Source organism: Electrona antarctica (genome assembly GCF_951216825.1).
Source record: "Electrona antarctica genome assembly, chromosome: 21".
NCBI classification, from domain to species: Eukaryota; Metazoa; Chordata; class Actinopteri; order Myctophiformes; family Myctophidae; genus Electrona; species Electrona antarctica.
Genome location: NC_136802.1, coordinates 959637 through 972816, shown reverse-complemented (window position 1 = coordinate 972816; position 13180 = coordinate 959637). Strand labels below are relative to the sequence as shown.

At 45.8% G+C, this 13180-nt stretch overlaps 1 protein-coding gene across 1 annotated transcript in view; it reads left to right on the top strand.

Moving 5' to 3' along the window:
• The first annotated feature begins 2648 nt into the window (after positions 1-2648).
• npepl1 (aminopeptidase like 1) overlaps positions 2649-13180 on the top strand; it is a 28947-nt gene continuing 18415 nt past the window's right edge. The window contains exons 1-4 of the mRNA XM_079490758.1: positions 2649-2839; positions 8699-8884; positions 9249-9425; positions 10844-10933. Of these exons, the coding sequence (XP_079346884.1) occupies positions 2690-2839; positions 8699-8884; positions 9249-9425; positions 10844-10933 (603 nt within the window). The 5' untranslated portion in view covers positions 2649-2689. The remainder of the gene's footprint in view (positions 2840-8698; positions 8885-9248; positions 9426-10843; positions 10934-13180) is intronic.

Here is a 13180-nt window from a genome sequence, read left to right as displayed (position 1 = left end):
ACTCTTGTTTTTGTAGATTAATCTGATTTAATCGCGATCGATGCCCGTTTTATATGAACCCACTTTCCGCGTGGCTTCCCTAGTTTGGGAATGTCATTATGGGCGAACATTTTCTCCTCTTTTCGCCCCCCAAACAGATCAGCTCAGCGACGTGTTGAGAGCTTATAGATCCAGTATTTTAAGAAGTAGGCCTACTGGGGCTTATGTTGTAAATTTGGTTTTGCCATTTCTTTCTGAAACGACGCCTGGTCTAGTTTATAGTATTATACTCTCCTAGACTGGATATTAGGGGCAGCGGTGGCCGAACGGTTTGCGGAGCGGTCTTGTTATCGGAAGGTCGCCAGTTCGTATCCCCGGACCGGCACGTTAAAATTACCACCGCTGAAGTGCCCTTGAGCAAGGCATTGAACCCCTACCATGAAATGTTCTATGAGCAGGGCCTGGCTGGAAACAAGTTTGTCGAGCTTAGTCCATTCACCCTGGGTAAACAAAGAACTTTGCTTTGCTTTGCATGTAATTGTTTTATTGCTTAATTTTTGTCGAGAGACAGACTGAGAATAGAAAGACTATTCACCAACCAGAAATCTGGTTTATTTACTCTGAAAAGAAGATTATAATAAGGAGAAATCATTTTGAATCAAATAAACGTCATGATCTACCACACATCTCTAGTGTGATTATTTCTGTTCCACATTTATGACATCATAAAGTATGACATTCTATATGTTATAGCAGTGGTCAATATGTTAAACTATTACAAATTATGGGCGGGAACCCCTTTTGGTGTTTTAAGCATTATGTTATACTTTAGCTATTGAAAAATAGCAAATCTACAAGCTCATAGAGCTTTTTTTGAATATATATTCTTTCAGAGAGAACGTTTTTAACTCAAATCTTTGCTTCATGGGGGGTCCCTGGAACAACATATTTTCAGATGGGGGGTCGGCGACCAATTACATAATAGTTTTGTGGTCCTTGAAATGAAATGAAATGATTACTATATTTACCCAGGGTATCTGGGCTAAGCTCAAGAACTTGTTTCCAGCCAGGCCCTGCTCATAGAACACATTTCATCGTAGTGGTTCAATGCCTTGTTCAAGGGCACTTCAGCGGTGATAATTTTAACGTGTCGGACCGCTGATTCGAACTGGCGACCTTCCGGTATCAAGACCGATCCGCTATCCGTTCGGCCACCGCTGCCACGACATGAAGTAGTTCGAGAACCACTGATATAGAAACATGAGGTTTTAACCCTGTGAGAACCACTGATATAGAAACATGAGGTTTTAACCCTGTGAGAACCACTGATATAGAAACATGGGTTTAACCCTGTGAGAACCACTGATATAGAAACATGGGGTTTTCAGAAAACTGTCATGATTTATAGAAGACATTTTGTAGAATCTGTTCTCAGGTCTAAATGGGTTAACCCATTCTGGGCGGGAACCCCTTTTGGTGTTTTAAACATTATGTTATAATTTAGCTATTGAAAAATAGCAGATCTACAAGCTCATAGCGCGCCACCGAGTGGCGCGCTACGAGCTTGTAGGTCTGCTATTTTTGAAAAATCGTGAAAATGTGGCGCAAATCCTGACAGAAAACTGTCAGGATTTAGAAGACATTTTATAAATTTCGACGTCAGGCCTAACTGGGTTGAAACCACCGGGGCTGAATGGACTGTGAACTGTACTAGACTCTATGTCTGATAATAGAACGATGAACACCATAATGAAATATGAAAACCGTTTATTTGTTTAAACTCTGTCCAGTGTTTCTGAGATGTAGACTTCTGGAGGTGTGGTGGGTATTCTGGGTAATGTATATCGGTGGTCCCCAAACGCTTTCATGTCAAGGACCCCCATTCATTTGAAAATATTTGTAGGGTTCTAGGAGTGTTTCTCAACCCTTTTCATTTCAAGGACCCCCTGGTTTGACCTGAATTAGGCTATACGGTCCCCCATTTATATCTCTGGGACCCCAATTTATATTGTTAATTTAACTCTGAGAGTGACTGCATGGTTAAGCCAGAACTCCTTCTTTCCATGTCCTCCTGCTAGCTCAGTTAGCTTAGCATCCCCTTCACCACCAGAGACGGTCACGGCCACACAGCCAACTCAAGGTACGGCCACGGAGCCAACTTGGGGACCCAACGCAGCTCCTCCAAGGAAAACAAACAAATGAACGGAGCTGAACGTGAATCCCCCCCACCGCCCACCCCTTTTTTTCCCTCACTGTATATGTTTCTTTTCCCTTTTTACCTCCTTTATGATGAATTCCTGTTCTGTCCTTTGTCTATATAGAAGTGTCTATTTGTACGTCTCTAAATGTTTTTGATGATTTGAACATGGTGGACCCTATTGGAAACAAGTGTAATGCTTAATTGGGTCGTCCACTCACAGTTAACAGCCTTTGTATTGAGTTTGTGCTTGAAATGTACTGTAATTCTGCAAACTGTACATTTTTCAATCAATCAATCAAAAACCCCCAGAAGGGAAGGGATGACGTATATGTCCTCTCCTTCTTTCCATGTCTTCCTGCTAGCTCAGTTAGCTTAGCATCCCCTTCACCACCAGAGGAAGGGATGACGTAGGTGTCCTCTCCTTCTTTCCATGTCCTCCTGCTAGCTCAGTTAGCTTAGCATCCCCTCCACTACCAGACAGCCCCAGACAGACAGACAGTCAGACAGAAGATGGCGGCGGTGCAGCTGGACTTCCAGGCGTCCTGCGGGGCCTCGGAGCCTCCCAGCCGGCCTGTGCTCATCATGGGCGGCCAGAGCAACCTGCAGAGCCTCGACTGGAGCCTGGTGAAGAGCAAGCTGCAGCCTGCGGTCAGCAAGGAGGTCAGATCAATATTAATACTATTATTATTATATGACATGGTGTTGTGTAAGGATGACACAGACACACTAGAGAATGAATGGGCAGGAGGATATAGCATTAGCCTGCTAAAGAGCTGTGTGTGTGTGTGTGTGGCTGTGTGGCTGTGTGCGTGCGTGCGTGCGTGCGTGCGTGTGTGTGTGTGTGTGCTGGTTGTCAAACTTTTACATTTCCAACCATAACTCTGGAAAAAAATATATATTAATAGACCTTATTTTAAGGGTCCATTTGGTTACATGTGTAGCTCTCATAGTTACAGACCTGTAAGGGTCCATTTGGTTCCATGTGTTACACTCTCAGAGTTACAGACCTGTAAGGGTCCATTTGGTTCCATGTGTTACACTCTCAGAGTTACAGACCTGTAAGGGTCCATTTGGTTCCATTTGAACACTCTCAGAGTTACAGACCTGTAAGGGTCCATTTGGTTCCATGTGTTACACTCTCAGAGTCACAGACCTGTAAGGGTCCATTTGGTCCCATGTGTTACACTCTCAGAGTTACAGACCTGTAAGGGTCCATTTGGTTCCATGTGTTACACTCTCAGAGTCACAGACCTGTAAGGGTCCATTTGGTTCCATGTGTTACACTCTCAGAGTTACAGACCTGTAAGGGTCCATTTGGTTCCATGTGTTACACTCTCAGAGTCACAGACCTGTAAGGGTCCATTTGGTTCCCTGTGTTACACTCTCAGAGTCACAGACCTGTAAGGGTCCATTTGGTTCCATGTGTTACACTCTCAGAGTTACAGACCTGTAAGGGTCCATTTGGTTCCATTTGTACACTATTTATTAACAGTTTGCAGAATTACAGTACATTTCAAGCACAAACTCAATACAAAGACTGTTAAACACATTGAGAGCCCACGCAAAACTGCCCAAAATCACTTTCACCTAGAAAATCCATTCACATTTTTTATAATTCAGCTGACTGTGGAGACACATGCTGGAACTTTTTACTTTGAAATGTTTTATAGTTTCTGAGTTATTTAATTTAAACGCCAAATGCATTCTCAATGGCGAAAACACAAACTTTGGCACCACGTGTTAAAAAAAAAAAAAAGTGTTTTGATTTTTCTGATTGTTTTTAATAAAAATACCCAGGACGTCCACAGACGTTTTGGGCACAAAATGTGTTTTAACTGTGAGTGGACGACCCAATTAAGCATTACACTTGTTTACAAGAGGGTCCACCAATTCATCAAAACATTTAGAGACGTACAAATAGACACTTCTATATAGCCAAAGAACAGAACAGGAATTCATCATAAAGGAGGTAAAAAGGGAAAAGAAACATACAGTGAGGGGAAAAAGGGGTGAGTGGGTGTTACAGACCCATAAGGGTCCATTTGGTTCCAAATTATCATTTAGCCGGGGACCCCCTGGAACTCCCTCAGGGACCCCTGGGGGTCCCCGGGCCCCACTTTGGGAACCACTGGTGTGGGCTATAAAGTGAAGTCCATGTGATTTGTGGTCAGACGTGACAGAGTGCTGAAACACTGTGGTCAGAGTGCTGAAACACTGTGGTCAGAGTGCTGAAACACTGTGGTCAGAGTGCTGAAACAGCAGAAACTCTGGTGTTATAGCCTAAATATGTCTACTGCTGCATAATGGTGCACACACACACACACACACACACACACACACACACACACACACGTAGCACACACACACACACACACACGTAACACACACACACACACACACACACGTAGCACACACACACACACACACACACACACACACACACACACGTAGCACACACACACACACACACACACACACACACACACACACACGTAGCACACACACACACACGTAGCACACACACACACACACACACACACACACACACACGTAGCACACACACACACACGTAGCACACACACACACACACACACACACACACACACACGTAGCACACACACACACACGTAGCACACACACACACACACACGTAGCACACACACACACACGTAGCACACACACACACACACACGTAGCACACACACACACACGTAGCACACACACACACACACGTAGCACACACACACACACACACACGTAGCACACACACACACACACACACACACACACACACACGTAGCACACACACACACACGTAGCACACACACACACACACACGTAGCACACACACACACACGTAGCACACACACACACACACACGTAGCACACACACACACACGTAGCACACACACACACACACACACACACACACACACACACACACACGTAGCACACACACACACACGTAGCACACACACACACACACACACGTAGCACACACACACACACGTAGCACACACACACACACACACGTAGCACACACACACACACGTAGCACACACACACACACGTAGCACACACACACACACACACACACACACACACACACACACACACACACACACACACACACACACGTAGCACACACACACACACGTAGCACACACACACACACACACACACACACACACACACACGTAGCACACACACACACACGTAGCACACACACACACACACACACGTAGCACACACACACACACGTAGCACACACACACACACACACGTAGCACACACACACACACGTAGCACACACACACACACACACGTAGCACACACACACACACGTAGCACACACACACACACACACGTAGCACACACACACACACGTAGCACACACACACACACACACGTAGCACACACACACACACGTAGCACACACACACACACACACGTAGCACACACACACACGTAGCACACACACACACGTAGCACACACACACACGTAGCACACACACACACGTAGCACACACACACACGTAGCACACACACACACGTGACTGTTTAGTGTTTTAATAATAATCTTCTTCCAAAGTTCATGGTTCCATCGTTGCTTCCTTGTTCCTTGTAGTTCATGGTTCCATCGTTGCTTCCTTGTTCCTTGTAGTTCATGGTTCCATCGTTGCTTCCTTGTTCCTTGTAGTTCATGGTTCCATCGTTGCTTCCTTGTTCCTTGTAGTTCATGGTTCCATCGTTGCTTCCTTGTTCCTTGTAGTTCATGGTTCCATCGTTGCTTCCTTGTTCCTTGTAGTTCATGGTTCCATCGTTGCTTCCTTGTTCCTTGTAGTTCATGGTTCCATCGTTGCTTCCTTGTTCCTTGTAGTTCATGGTTCCATCGTTGCTTCCTTGTTCCTTGTAGTTCATGGTTCCATCGTTGCTTCCTTGTTCCTTGTAGTTCATGGTTCCATCGTTGCTTCCTTGTTCCTTGTAGTTCATGGTTCCATCGTTGCTTCCTTGTTCCTTGTAGTTCATGGTTCCATCGTTGCTTCCTTGTTCCTTGTAGTTCATGGTTCCATCGTTGCTTCCTTGTTCCTTGTAGTTCATGGTTCCATCGTTGCTTCCTTGTTCCTTGTAGTTCATGGTTCCATCGTTGCTTCCTTGTTCCTTGTAGTTCATGGTTCCATCGTTGCTTCCTTGTTCCTTGTAGTTCATGGTTCCATCGTTGCTTCCTTGTTCCTTGTAGTTCATGGTTCCATCGTTGCTTCCTTGTTCCTTGTAGTTCATGGTTCCATCGTTGCTTCCTTGTTCCTTGTAGTTCATGGTTCCATCGTTGCTTCCTTGTTCCTTGTAGTTCATGGTTCCATCGTTGCTTCCTTGTTCCTTGTAGTTCATGGTTCCATCGTTGCTTCCTTGTTCCTTGTAGTTCATGGTTCCATCGTTGCTTCCTTGTTCCTTGTAGTTCATGGTTCCATCGTTGCTTCCTTGTTCCTTGTAGTTCATGGTTCCATCGTTGCTTCCTTGTTCCTTGTAGTTCATGGTTCCATCGTTGCTTCCTTGTTCCTTGTAGTTCATGGTTCCATCGTTGCTTCCTTGTTCCTTGTAGTTCATGGTTCCATCGTTGCTTCCTTGTTCCTTGTAGTTCATGGTTCCATCGTTGCTTCCTTGTTCCTTGTAGTTCATGGTTCCATCGTTGCTTCCTTGTTCCTTGTAGTTCATGGTTCCATCGTTGCTTCCTTGTTCCTTGTAGTTCATGGTTCCATCGTTGCTTCCTTGTTCCTTGTAGTTCATGGTTCCATCGTTGCTTCCTTGTTCCTTGTAGTTCATGGTTCCATCGTTGCTTCCTTGTTCCTTGTAGTTCATGGTTCCATCGTTGCTTCCTTGTTCCTTGTAGTTCATGGTTCCATCGTTGCTTCCTTGTTCCTTGTAGTTCATGGTTCCATCGTTGCTTCCTTGTTCCTTGTAGTTCATGGTTCCATCGTTGCTTCCTTGTTCCTTGTAGTTCATGGTTCCATCGTTGCTTCCTTGTTCCTTGTAGTTCATGGTTCCATCGTTGCTTCCTTGTTCCTTGTAGTTCATGGTTCCATCGTTGCTTCCTTGTTCCTTGTAGTTCATGGTTCCATCGTTGCTTCCTTGTTCCTTGTAGTTCATGGTTCCATCGTTGCTTCCTTGTTCCTTGTAGTTCATGGTTCCATCGTTGCTTCCTTGTTCCTTGTAGTTCATGGTTCCATCGTTGCTTCCTTGTTCCTTGTAGTTCATGGTTCCATCGTTGCTTCCTTGTTCCTTGTAGTTCATGGTTCCATCGTTGCTTCCTTGTTCCTTGTAGTTCATGGTTCCATCGTTGCTTCCTTGTTCCTTGTAGTTCATGGTTCCATCGTTGCTTCCTTGCGAAAAATGACAATGAATTATTGTGTGAACGATGATGACGTCACCAGAGGTGCAAAACCTCATCGCTTTGTGGTTTTTTTTGGGCGGGAGAAAGAGTTAAATCCTTCGAGTCTCCATAGGGAACCACTGTCCTTTGCGTCTCCATAGGGAACCACTGTCCTTTGAGTCTCCATAGGGAACCACTGCTGGCCATTAAATTATTCGCTTTAGGAATGTGACAAAAACATATCCATGAATTAAAGTCTCCATGGGGTTTGTAATCCATAGGATTATTTTTCTTCTTTTAAACCTAAATAAATGAATTGAATTGTTCCTGAACATTCATAAATATGTGAATTATTTTTCCGTGATAAAGGTTGTGGATGACTGTAGGACTGACCGAGGGCGAACTGATAAAGGTTGTGGATGACTGTAGGACTGACCGAGGGCGAAGTGATAAAGTGTTGACTTTATCGTCTTATCTTGTTAATTAATTATAGCTACACATGGTGTCACATGTATTAGCCTGTAGAGAGAAAGAAGAGACGTAAAGCAGGTGCTAAAAAACCCAATGGAAGAGTAAAATCAATGTACCATTTCATCATATATTGCAACATTTTGGTGTAAAGCTTAGAGGCCTTTTCTAGGACCAGTTACAAATTGCACAGGTGCTCTTTTATGAAGGATTGTAAGGAGTCACACTTTTTGATGTTTGTTGGTGGGGCGTTCCGCATTTTGGTGGCATTGTCTTGGAGCCAAAAATGGCCCGTTTGAGGAGGAAGAATCAAACATTAAAATAGTATGGTAATAAAATGGTAAATAAATGGTTCATTTATATGGTAGCCTCAGCCTGACACTCAAGGTTAATTTTCCAGTCTCTCTCTCTCTCTCTCCTCTCTCTCCCACTAGGTGTGGCAGGTCGCCCTCAGCGCTCTGAACCCCTTCTCTCTCTCTCTCTCTCCTCTCTCTCTGTGTTCCAGGTGTGGCAGGCTGTCCTCAGCGGGCTGACCCCCAACCCCACGGACAGCTGTCCTCTGTACCTGACCCCCTCCTCTCTCTCTCTCCCAGGTGTGGCAGGCTGCCCTCAGCGGGCTGACCCCCAACCCCACGGACAGCTGTCCTCTGTACCTGACCCCCTCCTCTCTCTCTGTGTTCCAGGTGTGGCAGGCTGCCCTCAGCGGGCTGACCCCCAACCCCACGGACAGCTGTCCTCTGTACCTGAACCATGCCACGGTGGCAGCGCTGCCCGCCAGGGTCAGCAGACACAACAGCCCCTCCTGTGCCCACTTCGTGTACCGCCTGGTGAAGACCTGCCTGCCCGCGGGGAACACCCGCTGCATCCTGGTCAGTGTCTTCTTGGGGTTTTTAACCAATTTGTTTTGTCAGTGGTGCTCAATCTTTTTTGTGTCAAGGACCCACAGAATGATCTGTATTTGGTTTTCCATTTGTTTTTCCAGGGACCCCCCTTTGCGCCACATGTGGAAGGGACCTTCCACATGTGGAAGGGACCTTCCACATTTTTATACTAAAGTATAACATAATGCTTAAAACACCAAAAGGGGTTCCCGTCCTGAATGGGTTAATGGGTGCTAGCCCCTCCTATATACAGCTTTTGTCTCGACACGTCTCATATTTGTCATCGACAATGAAAGGAGAAATTAGGTCAAATGTCCGCCAAATATAATCTCCTCCCCTCTTTCCTCTCCAGATGGTGTGTGAGCGCGCCGACGTCTTTGCGTCTGCGTGCGCCATCGCCCGGGCCTTCCCCATCTTCTCTCGCCGCTCCTCGGCCTCGCGAGGCAGCCGCGTGGAGAAGAAGCTGGTGACCGTGGAGTTTATTCTAGTGGGCCAGGACACCGGGCCCCTGACCCCCAAAGAACTGGAGGTAAGACAGCGGGCCCCTGACCCCCAAAGAACTGGAGGTAAGACACCGGGCCCCTGACCCCCAAAGAACTGGAGGTAAGACACCGGGCCCCTGACCCCCAAAGAACTGGAGGTAAGACAGCGGGCCCCTGACCCCCAAAGAACTGGAGGTAAGACACCGGGCCCCTGACCCCCAAAGAACTGGAGGTAAGACACCGGGCCCCTGACCCCCAAAGAACTGGAGGTAAGACACCGGGCCCCTGACCCCCAAAGAACTGGAGGTAAGACACCGGGCCCCTGACCCCCAAAGAACTGGAGGTAAGACAGCGGGCCCCTGACCCCCAAAGAACTGGAGGTAAGACAGCGGGCCCCTGACCCCCAAAGAACTGGAGGTAAGACAGCGGGCCCCTGACCCCCAAAGAACTGGAGGTAAGACACCGGGCCCCTGACCCCCAAAGAACTGGAGGTAAGACACCGGGCCCCTGACCCCCAAAGAACTGGAGGTAAGACAGCGGGCCCCTGACCCCCAAAGAACTGGAGGTAAGACACCGGGCCCCTGACCCCCAAAGAACTGGAGGTAAGACAGCGGGCCCCTGACCCCCAAAGAACTGGAGGTAAGACACCGGGCCCCTGACCCCCAAAGAACTGGAGGTAAGACACCGGGCCCCTGACCCCCAAAGAACTGGAGGTAAGACACCAAGCCCCTGACCCCCAAAGAACTGGAGGTAAGACACCATAAAAAAAAAATTCAATCCACTCCGTCCATACTCCTCCATTGTAAATGCGCAACAGAACGTTGGCCGCGCCCCTAGTGGCCAGGGTTCTGTTGCGCATTTACAATGGAGAGAAAACCAAGATGTCCGCCAGATTCCGAGACAGAGTATGGACGGAGTGGATTAAAATATTTTTTTTATTGAAAACTACGGTCCCTACAGGTGTAATTGTTTTCCGAACACCCGCCGGACATGTGGGGCAAAACTATTTAGATTTTAGATTTTGCATTTGTACAAGGTAAGAGTGATTTTGAGGCACAAACGTAAACACGAGACATTTTTTAAGGGACTAGTCTTTTAGACTCTCGTAGAGAGATTCGTCAGAATCGGGGAAAAAAACCCTACGAGAGTCTAAATGTTTGGGCTAGTGCAAAGCAATGTTGTGAGCTTGTAGATCTTCTTTAGATTTTTTGATAAACACATATCTATTTTCTTTACCCACTGTGCCTGTGTTGTGTGTGTGTTGTGTGTGTGTTGTGTGTGTTCTGTGTCTGTGTGTTGTGTGTGTGTGTGTGTGTGTGTGTGTGTGTGTGTGTGTGTGTGTGTGTGTGTGTGTGTGTGTGTGTGTGTGTGTGTGTGTGTGTGTGTGTGTGTGTGTGTGTGTGTGTGTGTGTGTGTGTGTGTGTGTGTGTGTGTGTGTGTGTGGTGTGTGTGTTGTGTGTGTCAGTGTCTCTCCAACACAGCGGACGGTGTGAGACTGGCAGCACGGATCGTAGACACTCCCTGCAACGAGATGAACACTGACCACTTCTTAGCTGTGAGTCACAGTATGTGTGTGTGTGTGTGTGTGTGTGTGTGTGTATAGCCTACGTGAGGCCCAAATGTGCACAATTTTAGTCGATTATCAGAAACGGACGTCCTTTACTGGTTTTTGCACATTTTCTCTTAGGTCAAATAGATTGTTAGAGATAAGTTTACAATTAGGTTTAGATTGGGGTTAGGGTTAGATTGGGGTTAGGTTTAGATTGGGGTTAGGTTTAGATTGGGGTTAGGTTTAGATTGGGGTTAGGTTTAGATTGGGGTTTAGGTTTAGATTGGGGTTAGGTTTAGATTGGGGTTAGGTTTAGATTGGGGTTAGGTTTAGATTGGGGTTAGGTTTAGATTGGGGTTCAGGTTTAGATTGGGGTTCAGGTTTAGATTGGGGTTCAGGTTTAGATTGGGGTTAGGTTTAGATTGGGGTTTAGGTTTAGATTGGGGTTAGGTTTAGATTGGGGTTAGGTTTAGATTGGGGTTAGGTTTAGATTGGGGTTAGGTTTAGATTGGGGGTTAGGTTTAGATTGGGGTGAGGTTTAGATTGGGGTTAGGTTTAGATTGGGGTTAGGTTTAGATTGGGGTTAGGTTTAGATTGGGGTTAGGTTTAGATTGGGGGTTAGGTTTAGATTGGGGTGAGGTTTAGATTGGGGTTAGGTTTAGATTGGGGTTAGGTTTAGATTGGGGTTTAGGTTTAGATTGGGGTGAGGTTTAGATTGGGGTTAGGTTTAGATTGGGGGTTAGGTTTAGATTGGGGGTTAGGTTTAGATTGGGGTTAGGTTTAGATTGGGGGTTAGGTTTAGATTGGGGTTAGGTTTAGATTGGGGGTTAGGTTTAGATTGGGGTGAGGTTTAGATTGGGGTTAGGTTTAGATTGGGGTTAGGTTTAGATTGGGGTGAGGTTTAGATTGGGGTTAGGTTTAGATTGGGGTTAGGTTTAGATTGGGGTTAGGTTTAGATTGGGGTGAGGTTTAGATTGGGGTGAGGTTTAGATTGGGGTTAGGTTTAGATTGGGGTTTAGGTTTAGATTGGGGTTAGGTTTAGATTGGGGTTAGGTTTAGATTGGGGTTAGGTTTAGATTGGGGTTAGGTTTAGATTGGGGTTAGGTTTAGATTGGGGTTAGGTTTAGATTGGGGTTAGGTTTAGATTGGGGTTAGGTTTAGATTGGGGGTTAGGTTTAGATTGGGGTTAGGTTTAGATTGGGGTTAGGTTTAGATTGGGGTTAGGTTTAGATTGGGGTTAGGTTTAGATTGGGGTTAGGTTTAGATTGGGGTTAGGTTTAGATTGGGGTTAGGTTTAGATTGGGGTTAGGTTTAGATTGGGGTTAGGTTTAGATTGGGGTTAGGTTTAGATTATGGTTTAGGTTTAGATTGGGTTCAGGTTTAGATTGGGGTTTAGGTTTAGATTGGGGTTAGGTTTAGATTGGGGTTAGGTTTAGATTGGGGTTAGGTTTAGATTGGGGTTTAGGTTTAGATTGGGGTTAGGTTTTGATTGGGGTTAGGTTTAGATTGGGGTTAGGTTTAGATTGGGGTTAGGTTTAGATTGGGGTTCAGGTTTAGATTGGGGTTCAGGTTTAGATTGGGGTTCAGGTTTAGATTGGGGTTCAGGTTTAGATTGGGGTTAGGTTTAGATTGGGGTTCAGGTTTAGATTGGGGTTAGGTTTAGATTGGGGTTAGGTTTAGATTGGGGTTTAGGTTTTGATTGGGGTTAGGTTTAGATTGGGGTTAGGTTTAGATTGGGGTTCAGGTTTAGATTGGGGTTCAGGTTTAGATTGGGGTTAGGTTTAGATTGGGGTTAGGTTTAGATTGGGGTTAGGTTTAGATTGGGGTTCAGGTTTAGATTGGGGTTCAGGTTTAGATTGGGGTTAGGTTTAGATTGGGGTTAGGTTTAGATTGGGGTTAGGTTTAGATTGGGGTTAGGTTTAGATTGGGGTTAGGTTTAGATTGGGGTTAGGTTTAGATTGGGGTTAGGTTTAGATTGGGGTTAGGTTTAGATTGGGGTTAGGTTTAGATTGGGGTTTAGGTTTTGATTGGGGTTAGGTTTAGATTGGGGTTAGGTTTAGATTGGGGTTTAGGTTTAGATTGGGGTTAGGTTTAGATTGGGGTTAGGTTTAGATTGGGGTTTAGGTTTAGATTGGGGTTAGGTTTAGATTGGGGTTCAGGTTTAGATTGGGGTTTAGGTTTAGATTGGGGTTAGGTTTAGATTGGGGTTAGGTTTAGATTGGGGTTAGGTTTAGATTGGGGTTAGGTTTAGAT